Genomic DNA, 20,820 nt, shown 5'->3' with positions numbered 1-20,820 from the left:
AAAGTAACTTACAAATAAGTTCATTTTAAACCATGTGGGTTTGTTGAATCCCCACGCTGAGAACAGAACAGAAGTAACTTGGGCTGGCCCTAGGTTCCCAATGGGGCAGCTTTTCTCTTGCTATGCAGGGCTCGACCAAGTTCACCATGTCCTATGCAGGATGTCGGTGCCTTATGGAGCCTGAGGCGGTCTGTATGTCTGCATCTGGGAGCAGGCTGAATAAAGCAAAGTGCCTGGTCCTGGGAGCACTTGATTTCAAAAAAAACTGAACAAAGGCACTTGTGCTTGTATGTGTTTCTGTTAGCTTTACTTTACAGGAGAATACTAAACAAGTACATTCACAATGAGGGCAAGAAGAAGAAATTTTAGCGTGTAGAGGAATTATTACTGGTAAGTTTTGGAGTGCACCTTGTGAGAACACAAGTTTCAACACAGCAACTTGAATTCCCTTGTGTTCGTTTTGGGCAGCAGAATTATTTTACTACCGATGCAGTGTTTAACAGAAGCTTTGCTATTTTTTTCAGAGAGGAAAAGTGTTCTGGCAGCCCATAGAGGCAGTGCTAAGCCAAATTGGAAGGCTTAGGTATATTTCCTTCTAAAAGTTCAGATTAAGAAGCAATTTATGAAGTGCTGCTTGAACCAACATGGCTTCAAGGAAAATCAGATTATCGCAGTGTCCTTCAATAACCAGAATGTAGACTATTTTCTTTTCATTTCAGACAGAAACTTGGTTTTTCTTTTTCACAGTGAGGGTTTCTGTCCAGTAGCTCTGGGATGTGCAGTGTCCTTGTAGAGTAGGTACATGACTAGAGAGCCTGCAGGAAGCAGCCTGGCAGGAGGAGCTGATGCTTGCAAAGGGCTAGAAAAGGAGACATTGTAGTCTGCATCATCAAATGTGAATTGCCATGTAGGGCACAGAGAGGAGATTGATGCAGTGGTGTTAACTACAGCTAGACTTTAAGTTACAGGTGTTCTGGCAGAAGTTGCTGAGGAGTGTCCCCAGACAATATCTTTCCGCTGCATACAAAATCTCTCACAGCTTGTACAGGGGAGGGAGTTTGGACAGGCCTTGTCCAAACTGCAGGGTGACAACTTGCTGTTTTGTAAAGGTGGTTTTCTTTTGTAGGGTTCCTCAAGTGGCTGAGGGTCTGGAAGTATGTTAATTGTATGTTCAAATAATATCTCTTCTAGTAATATTCTAGAGCTGTTGACTAAGGTCTACTGACAGCACTAATGAAGAACTAATTTGTTGACCCAGCTACAGTGTAACGTAACCCTGAATGTGTTCCATAGCATGCTTAGAAGTTTCTGATGCTTTTCTGTGTGTATTGTAAAGCTCCAGCCATACCCTTCGCCTATAGGAGCAAGTCATAAAGTTTGCTGTGGCTTTTAACGTGGTGCTGCTTCAGTCATTATCCAAGGGTTTGCATCCTTCCCCTGCTCAGCTTGAGCTTAATCTGCTCCAGTAAGGAGACAGTGGGAAACGCCATGAAAACTGAACAGTATTTCCTGTGCCTGCATTTTAAATTCTTCGAAAGCAAAGTTTTATTAACCACATTTAGAATAGTTTGCATTGTCTCAGCCTGCTTTCACAGATTTGCCTGCTTACCTTGCCAGAAATGACTTAGGGCTCTCAGTACTTTTTGTTGTAAGCTACAATTATATGTCTGGAAAACAGGCTTCGTGTGGGCATTTCTGCATTTGTAAGCCCGGTGACCTCAAAAACAAAGCAGTGCTGAAACTTAACGCTGAATCAATCTCCAGCTTTAGTGCAGAAAGCCATTGTTTGTTTCCTTCCAGAATAAGTCAGTTTTTCACCTCGCAATAAAAGAACAGCTTGATTTGGATTGCTTCACATTCAAAAAGCTTTCTTTGGTTTTGGCAGAAGTTTGTTTATTTTTACTGTACTTGCTCTGAGTGCAAAGGAATAGAGGGTTAATTTTGAAGGCAAAGAGTAATGTGCACTACTATAGTCCTGAATTTCTGCTTTTACTATCACTGCCACTTAAACTTTGAGGGGGAGGTACTTGTGTCTGATATGCTTAACTTGATTGAAACTTCCAAAGCACGATATAATTGCTGCTGTTGAGACTGGTAGTGCTGCTGAATGTTAAACTATATTTTAAAATGGTAGTTTGGGGACTCATTTTGAAACTGTTCTTTAAAGAGCTGCTGACTATTAATAAATGGGAGATATTTCCAATGCTTCGTACCAGATGTGAGTGTGTTCATGTTACAGGACCAAGAACATCTTAAGTAAAAGTTCGTAGTGTTTACTGTTACAAAGGTGTTCAGACATGTTTAAGAGTGTACCTTGTCCTGTTTATAGTTGGGTGTATGGACTCAATTGATAATTCTGTTTGGTTTTGAGTTTAGATCTAAAAAGTGAAGTAGAGGTCAAGGAGATCTGCTACAAAATGTAAATGTGATTGTTTCAGGAGAAAACATTCTCATTTTGTTAGAGCAGGTGCATCTCTTTACAACTTCTCTCTTTCAGCCAGAGCACGCTGGGTAAGTTTTTCTGCAAGGCCAGCTGAGCGAGCAAAGCCTCTGGACTCATTGTTAAAGAGGGTATTTGCCATTTACTTGGATGGCAGTGGAATTCTTGTGCCCTCTGGACAATGGGGTGATTTCTTCCTTTGGGTTTGAAAGCAGGCAACAGTCCTGAAGTGAAAGCTTTACACAAGGCTCTGAATAGCTTTGAAATAGCCAAATGTGGTCTCTGGCTGTTTTTGCTAGTCCTATTTCTTCCCTCTCAAAGCTAAACAGAAATCTCACAATAAAAACATACTTAGTGATTCTGGCACAGTGAAGGTGAGATAGCTGTATTTAATTTCACCTGTTGCTTTGTAACTGAACAATTACTTAGCTTGATTATTCATACAGTTCAAATATGGTCCAAGCATCAACTGCAGGCTTTACGTGTTTTTTTAATAGAATTGTGTAATTTAGAGTTTGGAGAGAAATTGTGCTTGGGTAACTGGAGTGAGATCCTTGTATTCTTGGAGAGACCCTTATAGAAAACTGTTCAAATTCAAGCTCTGACTTGCATACGTAACTGCAGGATAACGCTTCTGAGAATAATTTGTCATGATTTGTTTATCTTATTAAATATTAAGTTCAGAGTGTTTTAGTTTTACAGGATGGCTGTGTGGTGAGAGCCAGAACCTCTGAGACTTGTTACTAGATGAAAATGTAATCACAAAGGAAAACAGAACAGAAAATTGTACTTGTTTTCACGAAGTGTAGCAATTCAATTAGTTGCTAAGTTAATTTTGGAATTAACTTGTGATTTCTTATTTCAGGGTCAGATAACACTAATGGATGTTCCTGTATTTAAAGCAATTCAGCCAGAGGTGAGTTGTTAGTTGGTTTGCTTTTCAGTTTTAAATGAAAAGGGTTGTTCCAGTGCATACATTTTGGAATTGCAAAGCGTAAGTATGTTCAATAAATCTCATCTTCTTTTACAGTTTGTATAGATCTGAAGCAGATGTTATTTAACACAAGATATCTGGAACTAATTGTTTGAGGAATGGAAATTTAAACGTGTTCAACCAGTGCTGGAAGTGAAGCTGGTTTGCAGTGTCTGTTTGCTAAACATCTTAATTTCTGTTCTGATCAGAACGTTCTAGGTTCCAACTACTAATAGATCCAAATGAAAAGCTAAGTTAATAGGGTGGGTTGCAGATGATATGCTCAAAAACATGGTTTAATAGTCTGAGCTGACATTTTTTTGTGTGTGTGTGTGATTTTTATTTATTTATTTATTTATTGAAGTATTTAATAAGTAACTACAGTTCCCTTAAAATTGGTTGTGTATCCCAGTATATATTAAAGGTATGATAGGAAGAATCATAGAATCACCCAGGTCGGAAAAGACCTCAAAAATCATCCAGTCCAACCCTCTGCCTCTCACCAATATTTACCACTAAAGCATGTCCCTCTGTACATTATCTAAAATGATTCTTAAATACCTGCAGGGGCAGTGACTTCACCACTCCCTTAGGCAGCCTGTTCCAATGCCTGACTGCTCTCTCAGGGACGTATTTCCTAACGCCCAACCTGAATCTCCCCTGGCTCAACTTGAGGCCGTTCGCTCTTGTCCTATCACTAGATACATGGGAGGAGAGGCCAAATCCCACCTCATCAGTACCTCCCTTCAGGCAGTTGTAGAGAGTGATAAGGTCTCCCCCGAGCTCCTTTTCTCCAGACTGAACAATCCCTATTCACTCAGCTAATCCTCATAAGACCTGTGCTCCAGACCCCTCACAGCTCTGTTGCCCTTCTCTGGACACACTCCAGGGGCCTCAGTGTCTATTGAATCAAAGCCAAAACCAAATAGCAACCTCTAAGCTTGAATACCACAGTTTGTCCATCATATCTTAACAAATACGGCAGCTTTTCTGTGCTTTAGCTCTTTGTGCTACCCAGAGCACACATACACACCTGGCCCAGTTACACAGTAACGAGATTCAGGGATGCTGACTCAGCTTTACAGAACAGTGAGTGCATCTGGAATTGATCAGCTTTGTTCAGTGTTTGATGTAACATTTTTACCATCTTTGTATAGTGTGTATCAAGTGTAGGGATGTTTTTACATGTAACATTTACTTCACTTATTCTTTCAGTCCAAACTGTAGTTTAATTTAGCTGGTAATTAGCCATGGTTTTTGGTTTGCATGTCTAAAAAATCATGGGGTTGAAATGAAATGTGCCTTTTTCCTCTGGAAAAGGTCAAACATCAGAGTGGCTGTCAGCAGTTCTCTCAGCCTCTCCAAGTGGCCAGCAATAGAGGCTGAGAGCCAGTGTGAGTAGTGTATTTAAACATGGATAAATACTTCCAGCTTCATAAACTGGAAAGTTGGAGCTGCAGGTTGCACCCATGTAACATGCTTAACAGCCTGCAGTGGGCATTTCTTCCTTGACTTGTGGCTTATCCCCTTTCCTTTTTTAGTACAATTAGCATTTTCCTATGGGAATTGCTTCACACTTTCAAGCTGAATTTTTATTGATCATTTTATTATCCACTTTGTCACTAGTGTGGAAGTCTCTTTCAGCTCATTGGTCACCTTTAGAGTCACAATCTGTTTTACTGGTAGCAAGCTTTTGTCATTTCACTCTGTATGGATCACTGAAGAATGTTTGGCTTCCACTAGATGTGTCAGCTGAAAATATCTTAGCTGTGGTTACTGATTTTGTTATTTATCTACTCAGATGTTTTCAAAGGCTCCTTTTTGATCTGTACTTGAGAATGTTTTAATGATTTAGCTTTCATGATTTCAGCAAGCTGTTCCACTCTTCTTTTTACTTTTTTCCTAAATCCTTCAAAGAGCTTCCCATTTGATCTCTTTTTGGGACATCCTTAGTCTTTTGGATTGATAGAGTGTGTTTATTCTGATTCTTCTAGGAGGATCTTTTTTCTTTTTTAGCTCTTTTTAAAATCTTGAAAGTCTTTTTATCTGATTATTTGAAATACTTCATGTACGCCTGTACTTCTAAAGCTAAACATTACTATTATATAGGTCATATTGTCATCCTGTCCCCCCCACCCTCCCATACATCACTGTTGCAGTTCTGTATGCTTTTACACAATGCTTCTTCTCTAGTCACTGAGCTCAAAAGGACTGGGTATTAAAAAATCAAATCACCAATGTAAATAGTTAGAACTTTTCTTAATGGTCTGCTAATTAATGTAGAAATTCCACTGCTTGAGCTTGATGGTAGTTTGCTCTTCTCAATCTGCTTGCAGCACTGCAGAGAATGAGCAGTCAGCTGCATAACGTGTACAAGGAATCATGTGATTTGGATATAGTGGCACCAAGCCAGTACTCTAGACCTTGTATCTTGCTGCTCTTTTAACATTGCCTATTTAGCATCACAGCTTATGTTGTATAAGCAAACCTACAGAAAAATCCTGGGAGATGAGAAGGAACGTCAAGAAAAGACATCTAATTTTGTTGGCTGTTCTACCTCATTAGTGTACACCTCAAAAGGGAGAGGCATAAGAAAATAAGAAACTGACTTCTTAAAAGACAATGGTGTGAAAGTAGATGAATGTATCTAGAAATAAATTCATTTTAAGAAATCTGTGCTACGTAAGAAAAAGCCACATGATGCCTTCACTGAAAAATATCTGTAGCTAATTTAGTACTTCTCACTTTCTTTTTCTTCTATTAAGGAAGTGTAATCATTAGGTGCCAGTAAGGATGAATCAACCTGTGTTTTCCCCAAGTGCAAAGTTATGATTTTTTGTTCTAATGGAAACTGGGGGTGCAGAGGGGTAGAGAATGCAAATGAAGATCTCTTGGATGGCTTCCTCACCTCTTAGCCTGTAGGAGTAGGAGCAGCTCACAGTTGCATGGTTGTCTTGTGCACAGTCACTGACAGGCTGATGCAGAGAGATGGGCACATGTGTTTCTATGTTGAACAGGATAGTATTTTCTGGGTAGGTGTTGGTAATGGAACCTCATAGTTACATTTGGAGGAATGGACCTAGAGTGCTGAGTTGGAGACTGCATTCTTCCATAAGTGCCCGTGGATAGGAGGGAGCTTCAGCCTTCTCTAGCAAGTACATACCAGCATGCCAGACTTCAGTGAGTGGAAGAACTGAAGTTCTCTCTTAACTGATATGAGACTCTTTAGTAGCTTTGGGATGTTGGTTGAAAAGACATTAAGAAATGTTAATTAAAAACAAAATTCAGAACTCTGTGGGTTAACACGCTGTTCTGAGGTTAGAGCTCAGAATATTCAGATGCTAGATTATTTTAATACACGACTGCATTGAACAGCACAATTATTAATTTTATGTTGATTTCTTTTTTGTAATCTTATATGATATGATAATTGACACGTATGGTGTAATACTGGTTTCAGTAAGTGGTTATCAATACAATAATAAAACTGAGAGAACTTCGGAGTGAAAGATGTGGAGAGAAAGCATAAATAAATGAAAACTAAAGGCTGTGCTTTGCTCTTATGCTCCTTTAATAATTCAGCTGTCTCTGTACTGGATAGTGTTCCTCATGGTTTCAATTGGCGCAGCTGAGTAGGGTGTACGCTGACTGTATTTGGGTCTGTCCTGTGTGCTACTGTGCATGAATAGAAGAGCTCAGTAGTGAATTTCGATTTTTATGGCTCCTAGTTAAAAATGCTTTACTGAAATTAAGAGGTAGCGAATAACAGTGAATATGGTGTTATTGCCCAACTGCTGTGTATGCTGCACAGACAGGAAGCATTACTGTTCAAGTGCAGCAACGAAGTGGCTTTATTTTCTTCTTTTTAAGCAGGCCCTCTTGCACAGTTTTATTCCGCAGATCTGCTTTCTTAAATGCTGACTGTTGTTCAGCTTCACATAAAATTGGCTTGTTTGGAATGGAAAACTGGAAATGGTTCTTCTTTTATTGTTGCTGCAGAAGGTGACCATTTTGGTATTTCTTTAATGCAACATGCCAAGCTAAAGTTGCAGGACGTGTATAGGTAGATGGAACAAGTTTTATAGTCTAAAATTAAATATCTTCAGAAAGCAGTTAAAGTCAAAAGACGTTCCTCTCCCTAGTTCAGATTCATGTTTACAGCAGCATTTTTGTGTGCTGGCTAAATGGATCTTGAATTATTTCACTGGCTTCTAATAATAGCTGAAAAGTCTAATTCAAGTCTAATTCAACAGAAGATGACATTTAAGAATTCAAAACAATTTAGAAATGATACTTACAGAATTTCAGTTTACAGAAGGAAATAAAGTCCCCACTCTTGTATTTATTATGTCAATGTATTATTGCTCTGTTATTCTGAACCTTTTGAGCTGCGTCTCTCTGTGGTTGTGGCTCTGAGCACTCACAAATGCAAGAAGTGAATTCTCATCTTTGTTCTTGCAGGAGCTGGCAAGCTGTGGTTGGAATAAAAAAGAGAAATACAGTTCTGCTCCAAATGCGGTTGCTTTCACCAGAAGATTCAATCACGTGAGTTGCTGTTTTTTGTGTGTTTTTTTTTAAATTCTGCATAATTATGTGTAAATGTTTAAAACATCAGGTGAATTACATGCTGTGGCACATCACTAATTGTTGATCATGGCTGGTTATTTGAAAATTGCAAGTAATTGCTTATGAGAATTCATTATCTTCAACTAGTACAGAAAGACCACTCAAGTGCTGGACTAATTGCTATGTTGGGTGGTTTTGGTGTTTCTAAATAGCAGCTTCTAATGAATAAAATGAGGAAGATATTAAGCATTTTTCCCAGAAATACTGGTTGTCCTTTTCATCAAGATGGGAATCATCATTTCACATCAGAAGCTTACCATGTAGGATTTCTGGAGTAATAATTACATATTTCCTTCTGACACTTAAATTACTTTTGCTTCATTAGATGTTTGTCCCTAGAAATAAGAGCTTTTTGTTAGTATGGTTATCGTCTTTTTAAGGTGATTCTGAGCAAACTTAGACAACAAACACTGATTGACACTTACTTTTTAGTTCTCTGCTTTGCATGATTTTTCAGATATGCATTTGAGACTTCTTACTTTCTTAAACATTTCTTTGTATAAAATAAGATTACAATTTTAGCTTTCTCCTCTGTTAAAGCAGCAGAACTACAATTATGTAGTTAGCCTGCCCCACCTAGAAACTGTAATGCCATTTTATGTAATGCCTTATTTTTGTCTTTTGGATGAAGTAATTCTCTTACCATCTTCTCTCATCTTGTAAATGTTTAATAATGTCTCCAACATAAAAGCTCTTTTCCAGACCTGTTTTCTGCGCCCAGAATCATGGCTTAGACATCTTCGTTAATCATCCATACTCAGGCTGAGCCTCTGACTTTTTCAGGTTTTTTTGTTGTATGCTTTCACACTTTCCATTATTGCTCACATTCAAGGTTTGACCAAGCTTTATCGCATACCTACGCTTAGAATATTACTTAGCTGTCTAACGATTTGGACCAGTTGCCTGATTCACCTCTTCACTGAAGAGATGATGTTATGCCTCAAAATTCTTGTAACTGTGGCATCATCTTCTGAAATCTGTTTCCTTCTCTACCCAGTGCTTGGCTGAAATTTTCCTGGTCTAACTTTAAAAGTTGCTGTATATCCAGCCTGCGACTAGTTCTACACCAATAAACCAGATTCCAATACTTTGCTCTCATTTATTCATATTAGTTGTCTGTACAGTCACATAAGTCAGATGCGAGACTGTCAGGTAAAGATGTCTTCATGCTACAATTTCTTGAGAGCCTTCTTAGTGTTGGTAGGTTTTCTTTTCTGTGGTCCTTTTGCCTCCAGCAGAGTTTATCATCTGAAAGTATTTGTTCCTAACTTTCACTTCCCACCTAGGTTTCAGCTGCATTGACTGCTTCTGAATGTTCCATTAGTCAGATGCCTGTTTTTGGTGTTTTTAACACCTGAAAGAAAGAAATTGTCAGTAATCTGAAATTGCCTTTGGGGAATCCTAAAATAAGAGTGCTGTTGATGTGAACAGCACTTTTGCCATATCTTTGAGTTTCATGGATAATAATAGATTTGGGACGGGCCAGTTTGGGGTTCTGCTGCAGAGCTAGTTTTCCAAGGTCTCTCTTTTACCACCTACCTGTTAAGTACTTGGAGCCCTTGCAGTTCACCGCTAAATCAACTGGAACAAGGAAAGTAGCTTTTCTGTCTGTTTTTCACATTGTCAGCACCATTGTATTCAGTTGTTCCAGCTCTCAGTCTGTCACTTCGACTATATTTCAAGTCAGGAGATTTGGAGACATTTCTAGGCCCTCTTTCTCATTTCTTTTTTTCTCGTTTGCTTCTCTTTAACGTGCCATTTGAAAAACTATTGATAGGTAACTTATCAGCCTGTTGGAGAAGCTACTCTGAGGAGTCAGAGCGCTGATAATAGAAGAAACAAGTCCAAGTACTTAGTGACTGCTCATTAGTTTGGAGCAAGATTTTTTCTTGCCTGGTCTACCTTCTCTGTTATCGTTCAGCTGAAGGCAGTTCCTTTTGGACACCTGTCCTACTTCCTTCTGAGGTACACATGTTTACAGCTAAAATGCATTCAGTAAAATCATTGCCACTCTTGGCTTTATTGGCCACAAATCCATTTCATCAGATTTCTGTTCACCTTTAAATTTCACAGGGCTTTAAATATGCATCGTGCATCTGCCTTTCCTTTTTCCCCTAACTTGCCAAAAGAGAGCCTTGAACAGCTCTCACGTTGTAAGTAAAAAGAACATTAAATCAGTAACAGCTGCTTCACAGCAAATTGATCTGCTGATAGCATTTTGGAAACAGTATGATTATGTGCGGTTGATTGCAGTCTACTGAGAATGAAGTAGTGTATTTCCAGCATTAGTTATGTGATAATTATATGTGGTGCCTGTAAAAACAGTTCAAGTTCAGGGAAGAGAAGTCAGTGAATCATTCCATGCCAGGATTCTTGAAGTATGTGTTGTGATGTAGCACTGCATCGATCTATTAAGTTCCTTTAAAATAATAATAATACAGATTTGCTACATAATTTTTTAAAGCTGTGATCTCTGCCTATTGAAGCTTTCTTTTTGAAAGTTGGTTCTATCAAAATATACAGCTGTTGTAATTGGTAAAAGTGTGTCAGAGTATGAAGTTGTCAAGTTTGCCTGCTTACTGAACCTTTGTTCTCTGTCTTTTGGAAGTAGTTTTTGTAAAAGGTAACTGTCACTTTCCTGATGATATGAATATCTGTATTAAAAGCCATTTTCCTGAGGCTTTCATTTAAATGGGAGCAGACCTATGCTGCCACAGAGCTTAAACTATTACAGAAGCTTGGTCTAGTGGCCTGGTCTCATGGTTGGTGACCCTGAACATAGCAGGGGTGTTGAAATGAGATGATCACTGTGGTCCTTTTCAACCCAGTCCATGCTATGATTTTGTGACTTACCAATTGTGTATGTTTAACTAATGCTTTGACATACTGACTTTTAAAGCAAATACAAAAATTACAGAGCAGGGGGGATATGTGTCTTGTGATGTAGTGCTGCTGAGTCCCATTGACCTGGTAGTGAAATTTTCCTAGTGCCATCAGAATTGAAAATGAACTAACATGCATTGAGGAAATTGAGGAGGGTTGGTGAGCTGGGCTTAGGGAGATGGAGGTTCTTCCTCATCTGTAAGGGCACAAAGACCATACTATGTTCTGTTATGCGTTCTGTGTTTTCAAGTAGCATATCAGAACATTTTAAACATTTGGAAGAATGATTCTTGAACTCTTTACTAAAGAGATTATTAATCATTAGAGAAATTCAAAACAAAGAAAGCAAAAATAGTTTTGGAACCAGTGGCTATGAGCTTAAAAGAGCCAGTATAGGCTGGTATTTTTGCAGTTTGGTTCTTTACAACAAATAACCACAGTACTTATGGAACCATCCATTGCTAATGTGAAGAAAGAACCTGAATAAAATACAAATGTGATTCTGGGTTGGTGATTGAAATAAAAGGTTTTGTTTAAATTGTTTATTGTTCAATATTTGGAAAAACTACATGGTGATTTATAAAGACACTATAGAATAGACCAAACAAAACTAATACAAGTACCAGTGAAAATGCATGAAGGAGAAGAGGAGGTGGCTGGAGTGGAAATGATCAAGAGTTTAGTTCTTCCTGCTGCTTACTCTCACTGAAGGCATTGGACAGCCTGAAACTGAGGAGGAGGTTTGGTGTTGGTTTTGTTTGCTTTCTTTGTAAGTTCTTGGAAGCACTGAGATCCCAGTCTGGCTGGGACTGGGATAGAAACCAGATTGAATTGAGTAAACAGGAGTACTTGTGTGGTACGGTGCCTGTGTCACTGTGAGACTGATGAACTTCCATAGACGTTTAGGCCAACATGCCAAATGATTTGTTTTTTTCCATTCTTATGAACATACTGAAGCATTGTTCCATGCTTTGAGCAAGAGTTTCTCAATCTGGCCTACTGCAAGCGATCTCTTATTTCATCCAAATTCTATTTAACTGACCAAAGGCTTATAAGGTAGGGTGCGTTGTCTCCATGGGATTCTTTGCGATGCAAAAACCAATGTTAAAACTTCAAGTTTCTTTGTTCCTCAAAGGGAAAGCATCTCTGAAGAAACTTCTTGATCATTCAAGGGTATCATTTTTCTCAAGCTGTGTAAGTTTTAAACATTTTTTGACAATACTTTGAAGTACCGTAGAATGCTCCAGTAGAACTTACGTGTTCTGTAGTAACTCTATTCACACAGAACCACTTTTGACTTTTATCAGGATAACAGCCTCTTAGGAGACAATTTGTGGTGTGGGGTTTGAGTGCCTGAAATAAAAGCTGCAGTGTTTACTACCATTTGCTAATCCTTTCCTACTGTTTTACTACATATCTGAAGAAATATTTTCTATCATTCCTCTTTGTGCTGAAGAATAAGAGGGTGGAGACTGTGGGGAGATAATAGGTTGGAAATGTTATCACAGCATTTTCAAAGTATAGCTTTTATGAGGCATTCGTATAATGAATAAAAGCAACAGGCATCCTTTATGCTGTGTTGAACATGATAATTTTTAAGCCAGCACTATAAAACTTAACAAAGGAAACTAATAATATGCTTTGTATTTGCTGGGAATTGACTTAGCCATTATTAGAATATGGAATGTTAGGAATTATACACTCCAGGTTGGAGCATGGGATTCTTCCTGTGAGTTCAAGTGTTTGGGTGACTCCAGTCTGCAAATGTTTCTTCAGTAGTGCTCAGAATTTGCCATTGTCAGTGAACTGTAAGGTATTTGTGAGTTGGGTGGTGCAGCTTTGTAGTTGTGGAACAGCAGAAACAGAGGGTATAATCGCCAAGGTCTGGAATGCACAGCTACCAATTACAGTAGGTGAAGAGAACAGCAAGATAAATGTTCTTCAGATTCAATACTATACCTATACTGGATTTATTAATTTGATTTATAAGCAACTACTTGGCCATATAATGGTAGATGGTATGGTGGGTGCAAATGAGCAGAATAACACAGCAATAGAATAAAATTCAAGCCTTTACATTGAAGTCTGTATTATATTGGCAGGCACTGGATCCTCTAAGTTTGTACATACGTTGTAGAAGGAACTTGAACACTGTGAGACTTGTGATGTATTACTAGTGAAATGACAGAACTAAACACGTAATGTTGATGCTGTATTTCAAAAGGCCTGTTTTCTTTTTCAGGTAAGCTTCTGGGTAGTCAGAGAGATTCTGCATGCACAAACCTTAAAAATAAGAGCTGAGGTTTTGAGCCACTATATAAAAACTGCAAAGGTAAGAAATTAAGGGGTGATGGTGGGGACTGTGGGATTCACCACAGTGAAGGATCTTGTAATTAAGTTGATCAGTTCAGAAATACACATAGGTAAATATTTATCTGCTACCCAGTTTAGCTGTGGTTTTATCTCCTGACACGATTAGATGTTTGGCTTGTGCGTGTAACAAAGTTGTCAGAAATATGACAGACCAAAGTCCTGAAATAGAAGCATTTGTCTGCCAAAAAAAAAGAGGAAAAAAACCTTCAAAAAAGGCTTAATTAAAGAAGTATAATGGTAACTTATTTGAAATATTCTTAATTAGATAATTTACCAAATGTTTTCTAATGTTGAATAAACCCAAACACTGTGTAGAGATGGGAAATTTCCAGCAGTGAACATAGCGTGGAACTGTTCTTGGAGACAAAGTGGGGCCAGGCCTATTGTTAGGCTCTGCTTTGGCCACAGCACACTGAATGTGTCTGATGGGATCTACAGACAGCAATGTTTGCAGGAATCATAGAATTACCCAGGTTGGAAAAGACCTTGAAGATCATCAAGTCCAACTGCAGCCTAACCAGTACCCAACTCTAAAAACCCTCCACTAAATCGTATCCCCGAGCACCACATCCAAACTGAGACACAGTTCTGTGCTTGGTTAACAGAAGTCAACTGAGCATCACTTAGCTATGAGTTGTAAAATTACAATCTAAAAAAAGGCAGAAAAGTACATGGGGGTGATTTTATGTCTGTTAATTTGCTTACTACTTTGTCTTGACTTTGCTTACATATGGCTTCTAACATAAAGTTGCTGCAATTATTGCCATTTTCTGTTTACACCAAGTTATTATCAAAGCAGCATGGTGCCAGAGGTCGCGTTAATTAACTTTTCAGAGACGCTATAAATCCACTAGGCTGAACTTTTTGTGCTGACTACTGCCTGTGTGTTGTATAGCTAGCTGTCCTTTAATGATATCTCATTCTATATATGTGCAAACTAATTGGACTTAATAATTGCATTCCTCTGAAGTTCCCAGACTATCGTGATTGGTTATGACATCTGTTTCAATGCTGACAGCAGCTAGAAGACTATAGTTTCATTTTAATCGGCCATGTTGTTGTTCTGCATCCTCCTTCAGGACAGCAGATTAACTTATTTGGGAGCCAGTGGGGAAAAAAAAGAGCTAAAAAATGAGCAGTTGGACAAATACAAGTAATGCTAGTTAGTAGGAGTTAGGACTGTACTATACAGAGTCATCTGGGTTGGAGGAGAGCTTCAAAATCACTAAGTGCAATCATCTACCTGACCTACTGAGTCCTATTGCTAACCTGTGTCCTTTATTGTCATGTCCACACCTCCTTTTTAGTATCTACTGGTATGGGGTAAATATTCTGCATTGGGCATCCTGTTCAGTTCTTGTCCACCTTCTCCTAATGTCCAGCTAAACCTCCCTGACACAGCATCAGGCCATTTCTTCATCTTCTATTGCTTGCCACCTGAGGAAAGAGACCAATACCTCTTCATTGCAGCATCCTTTCATGTAGTTGTAAAGAACAAGATCTCCTCTTCTCCAGACTAAGTAGCCCCAGTTTCCTGAGCTGCTCCTCATGTGTCATCTCTTCCAGAAAGTAGCCTGCTAGAATTCTGGAGTTCTGGGCACCCAGGCTCAAACTGATCCTTGGGTGAATTGGTAATACACATTAAACATGGGATTCCTTAGAAATGGCTATGAGGACTTGGTTCCTTGAAGCTGTCAGTTCTCTGGCCCAGTGTTAAGCAGAGAGAGAATTGTGCTGAGTTCCAAAGCCACGAACTGAAAAACCATCCCCATAGGATCACTTTCAGTATCCCTAAAAGACGCGGTCTCTCAAACTCAGAGTCTGGTTAAGCCAGTCTTTTCTAATTAAACCTCATCTCGTAAGCAGCCTCTCACTTAAAAAAAAAAAAAAAAATTAGGTAAGCTGAGTTTGAAGGAGAAAAAAGACTTAGTCCACCATATTTATAAAGGTTGCTCATATTCTTGTACTATTAATTGATTTTAGTTTTCATATTCACCAAATTGCCTTTCGGTCAGCAAAGTACTCCAGGTATGTTTACCCTGCTTGACTTCATCCTGTGTCCAGTTCCTTAGTTGTTTTGCTGCAGTCTCAGTAGCTCCATAGGTCTGTGGTGAAAAAGGCACTTACAGTATTGAATGCTGCCATGATTACATCATTCACGTGGGCTATCCTTTTTGGCATCTTAAGTTTGAAAATTTTCCTGAATGCTATGAATAGGAATGTGTTGGGTTTGAAAACTTCTGGCATTTCTGATGTATAATATACGTATTGGAACATATATTTTTGGCAGGGCTATATCTGGACTATGCAGCAGCCAGTGTCTTCTAATCCAAGACTGTATAGAAGCAGTACTGGAAAATTAGAAAGTGCTGTGAGTTATTTGAGTGGTCAGCAATTCACTATAATTAAATGTTCATTTTAGAACACGTGAAGTATCTTTTTAGATTGCAGCCTATTCTGTATTAACTATGGCCAGTAATTGGAATGTTGCTTGTATATTGTATATTTTTGTTCTCAGAAACTGTATGAGCTGAACAATCTGCACGCTCTCATGGCAGTTGTATCAGGCCTACAGAGTGCTCCTATCTTCAGACTGACTAAAACATGGGCGGTAAGTGACATTGGAGGGATTTTAATGCATTCTTAGAAAAGCAGCATTCTCTAGCTTATTTTTAAGCTTGCAATAATTATTACAGATAATTCTTCTTGTACTACGTACGTAATGTTTTTGCTGCATCTGAAGTCTATGGTTTCCTGTTGAATTTTTTTTTTTTCCCATTCTGGCATAGCATTTCCCTTGAAAAATGGTTCCCTGCAGATTCTGCTAAATGCAGGGACTTAATTTGGCCAGAAGCTATTTTGTATTTAGTTACTGGAAAATGAAGAATGCCAAAGTGGGTCATATTTTAATCATTTAGAGGTTTATACTGATGGAATTTTTATTTTTTTTTTGCTATGGAGAACAGATGTCCAGAAATTCATGATTCAGTTTCCATAAAAAGATTTGTAGTTTCTCTTACTGATAACTGGATCTAGCAATCTCCATCAGTTTTCGGGATGGTTTCCATAGTTATTGCAGCTGCTCTAACCATTGTATTTCCTAGGTGGTCTTTTGTACAGTTATGTAAGAGGCATTCTATGGAAAAGTTTTTGATCTCTTTTCTGACTAGAGTTTATAATATTCATGTGGTTGCATCTCATCAGTAGGACATGAGGAGCAGCATATGCTCATTGATACCTCTGAGTTGAGTAAACCTTGTCTGATCCTGCTATACATTGGGTAGTTACCCAGCTGTGCAAATAGATGCATTTTCAAGTGTGTTGAAAGTGATTAGATGGCTGAACAACTCCTCTGCAAAGGATCTGTAGAGACAGACCACTAAAACATAGAAACAAAGCGAACTTTCTCTGCAGACATGCCTTGCATATCGTGTATTACAAAATGTGTTTTTGTCATTCTGCTCCTTCTCCACCCAAGGTAGGAAAATCTCAATGATAGTGTTGCTCAACTGATTACAAAAAAAATTCATCTAACGCACTCCTGCTGAGATACTCATCTAGAATTCTCTGCACATTTTGCAGATGCACAGCTAAGTAAGACATATTGCTTCAAATCTCTCCAAGAAAACCGTAATGAAGTTAGCACTTCAGAATGTCCTTGAGGCTAACTTCTGTTTTTCTGGCTTCGTCATTGCAGTGCCTCAACAGCTTTACTTATCAGTGATGAGAAATGGATTTGTGTGCACGACTCAAATTTAATACCTACTGTATCTGTATTAGTATAAATTTGTTGGCTGCTACCATGATTAAACCATTTAGATTCCTGATTTCTTTCCTGCTTAGTCCTAGGGTTGTTTCAACTCTGTCGTGTCACATGAGTTGATCTTTGTCTGAAAAAGAAAAGGGAATGAAAGAATTAAGTGTTCTGCAGCTTGTACTTTTGTACTATTAAGGATCTTGTGAGGTTGGGGGTAAAGGGTTTGGGAGACTAGGACACCAAGCCTTCTGCCAAAGTGTTCAATGTAAACATCTTACACCTTCCTTCATATTCTGGCTTCAGGCTGAAATGAAGCCTTTAATGTGGCTTTGCAACAGTAGCACAGTTAGGTGTTTCAAAAATACATTATTTAATTTCTCAGAGCTCAGTGTCCTGTTAATACTGTGAAAGGAAGGTGTTGGGATGAGGGAGAATAGACATTGGAGGAGGCTCATGACTTTGTTTTGTATTTTAAGTGGAGCTCACTGTAATGATAAGATCCAGTAAAGTTACAAGCTGGTAGAACAATAAATACGGCTTGTATTCAAGTCTTCTGTATGCTTTCTATAGAGAAAAATGGATCAAATCCTTGCAATCTTCCAGTACATCAATAATGTGGATGTCAATAGCTGCATTCATTTTTACTTGTAGTTTGGTTAAAGGTATTTATTGGGTTTTAATGATATTATTTTCCTGTTTGAAAGACTAATTTGTTAAAACAGTTTTCAATTCAAGAACGAGAATGTATTTTGGAATGTGGCTTTTTGTGAAACTGGATTCATATAAAACTTGGTACTTCTGACAAGCAAACCTGAACTTTAAAGATCAATACAGTGACTAAACTGCTACTTTATGTAGTAAATAAATAGTAAATATAGTAAACAGTAAATATAGTAAACTGCTACTTTATATAGAAATACTGCAAAAGTGGACAAGCATGTGAAATGATGTATTTTAGCTAGATTAGTCATTAGAAAAGTGGTATTATTTCAGAAGGATCTCCAGGGCACCAACATTTATGTTTGACTATTTCTTTAAAAGGCTTATTTAAATTTAACCACTGAAATAGCTACTTTTCTATATTTATCCTTAAGGCATTTATCCATAAAGATTAAATGCTGTAATTTTAAGCAGTCGTGCTTAAAAATAAGTAACCAAAAAGGGGAGGAGGGCAAATGAAAGAATTAAATGCATGCGTTTAACGGTATAACACTGAGCAGTCGTAACAATCAAACTTCATCTCAACTGCTTCTGCCTTTGTTTTGTAGTTACTGAGTCGGAAGGATAAAGCCACTTTTGAGAAGCTGGAGTACGTTATGAGTAAAGAAGATAATTACAAAAGGCTTAGAGATTATATCAGCAGCTTGAAGATGACTCCGTGTATTCCCTATTTAGGTAAGCTGAACTATTTCATGTGGGAAATACTAACGGAAACATTCCTGCAGTTATTACACAAACTGAACAGTGACACTGAAATGTACACAAAACTTTTATACTTCCATAAAGAATATGGAACCACCAGTTGGTTCTGTGTATTCTGTATATGGCAAGAAATAACTTCACCAACTTCAGGAAGAAAGTTGCTATTAAACCTCGCAAACACTTCAGCTTTTACATACAGGATCAGTTTTCTAGTAAATGATTTTCCCATGTGTTGCATAGGTACGCTGACTTCTGGAGAAGTGCTTAAGCTATTACGCTTGCTAGTGTGCTCTTGAAGAGCTAAATATTTGAATGTTACAGTAATGCTGGGCTTTAATTTATGAGAAGCTTTAAATCACCAGCCTCTGATAAATAATGGCAGGTTTTAAGGTTTGGAGGATGCTAAAATCTGCAACTGTTGTTGCATTCAGTTATATTAAGAATGCAAGTGTAACTGGGTATTTACTACTGACTCATGTATGGGATAACTGAGTAAATGATGTTCCTCTGTACCTGTGAAAGCTACATAAATGCTTAGTATGAGTTGTTTTGGTTGCCAGACTGATGTAGTGTCACTCAGTGTCTCAAAGTTTGATTTTGTTCAGGGTGATTGTGTTCTTATAATGTAGCTTTTCTTTGGTACTGTAAGGTGTCAGTGCTTACACAGAATTAAGGAAACGTTTACTCGATTTTTTTCCTTCTCCAGGAAAAGAAAAACTACATCCTTGTTGATTTCAGGTGCTCTTGCACCTAAATTGAAGGTGACCTCCTGTGATCACTGTGGCTCATTAAAATGCAATCTCTTTGTTCCTGATGATTGACAATACTCTTAAATTTCCTTTTTTAAAGATAATATTAGACAGCCTTCTTTATGCTGTGATCAACATATTCATCACGATATTGCATCATCTACTTCATTGCTTGATACAAGCTACGTTGCCATCGTTAGTTGTTTGTATCTTGAATACTTCTAAAGTGCACAATAGTTGCATTAAATTCATGCTTTGGACTGGAATAGGATTAAGTACTTTACTCTGTAGAACTAGTAGTAATTATAAAGAGCAGTCCTATAGAATTTGTCATTCTGTTCTCATTTTTTGTTTCCAATTTACACCCCTCCTAGAATATTGGTAATTGTTCGTGTCTATAATAGAACTGTGAATTACTCAGCATGAGCCTGTTTTGTCTGTAGTGTGTGTGAGAATTGACAGCATGGTGCATATCACACGCTATCCTGTTTGTCAGCGCAGCTATTAAAACTGAGCTTGAATTAAAAGGGGCCAAAAAAGCCAGAGTATAATGTAATTAAAAGTAGCATTTTGTACTTTACCCATTCATGCATATACTTATATATTAGCTGCGTATGGTTCTGAAATGGAATTTCTAGCTTTCTAGAAGCTTTTTACCCCATATGTTATGATTTATTAGACGTGAAGCCAGGCTCAAATTGTTTCCTTGCCAATGACAGAGTCTCAAGCCAACCTGCTTTTAGATTTTTTCCAAATCTCGTGATCCTCTGTCCTGTGCCATTATGGTTTTCTAAAACATACTTCTGTGCAGAGAATTATTTACTCTGCTCTATTTGTCAGGCATTTTTACAATACCATCTTCTTACCTGAAAGTCTGGATTTAGAACATCGTTTTACAGATTTTTAGGGGATTTTGTAGGTTTTCTTCTGTTACAGATGGTTTCCTCCTCATACATGAGAAAGTCCATGTAGCTTTTTGGTTCGCAGTAAGTTTTTGGCTTGACTTAATAGTTTATTGAAGTAAATATATTTTAGGAAGAAGGAGGGTTTAGTGCTTTGCTGTGACCAGTTGTAGTTAGAGTGTTTTGTGACTTGGTTTCCTGTGGTAGGAATTCTCACTACTGGCATAGAGTGCCCTCTGAGCCTGTAACGCTCATAAGAAAAAGCAAATGCCACTGATGTGCTCCTCTAGAATTAATTTTGTAAGGTTTAAATGTGTGGCCAAACAAACAAAAAATTGCCTTGCAACTACGGTTGCGATAAATCTGCATCCGTCTTGGAAGGTTGACTGTGGAGTCCTATTTTTCTCATTTGATCAGAGCTTTTCATCTCCACAAACACTTGAGTAGATTTGCAGTGTCTTTCCCAAGGAATTTATACTGACCTGAGAGTGATTTGGGGCAGAAGAACCAAACTTGCTTGCTTTTTGTTTTGAGCTTCCCAGCTTTAAGTTGCAATTCCTGGAAGGGTGGTTTTCTCTGTTACTTCTGATATCAGAATCAGATGCAGGTGTGTATTGCTGCTCCTTGTTCAAAACATTTGCATACTTAAATCCCACTGTTTGCAGTTCTGATGGTGGTATGTGCTGCAGAGGGTC

General features: G+C 38.1%; 1 protein-coding gene across 15 annotated transcripts in view; it reads left to right on the top strand.

The window, feature by feature from the left end:
• The window catches only part of RALGPS2 (Ral GEF with PH domain and SH3 binding motif 2), a 117,838-nt gene that overhangs the window by 46,170 nt on the left and 50,848 nt on the right, over positions 1-20,820 (top strand). For all 15 annotated transcript variants that reach the window (XM_085512109.1, XM_085512115.1, XM_032446267.2 and 12 more), the window contains 5 exons: positions 3,306-3,356; positions 7,875-7,958; positions 13,165-13,254; positions 15,814-15,906; positions 18,321-18,447. In XM_085512109.1, the coding sequence (XP_085368235.1) occupies positions 3,306-3,356; positions 7,875-7,958; positions 13,165-13,254; positions 15,814-15,906; positions 18,321-18,447 (445 nt within the window). The remainder of the gene's footprint in view (positions 1-3,305; positions 3,357-7,874; positions 7,959-13,164; positions 13,255-15,813; positions 15,907-18,320; positions 18,448-20,820) is intronic.

The sequence above is a fragment of the Coturnix japonica genome, chromosome 11, assembly GCF_054131305.1.
Source record: "Coturnix japonica strain WE chromosome 11, WE-NBRP24, whole genome shotgun sequence".
Taxonomy (NCBI): Eukaryota; Metazoa; Chordata; class Aves; order Galliformes; family Phasianidae; genus Coturnix; species Coturnix japonica.
The sequence above is the reverse complement of the archived record's forward strand: the minus strand, read 5'-3'. Positions and strand labels throughout refer to the sequence as shown.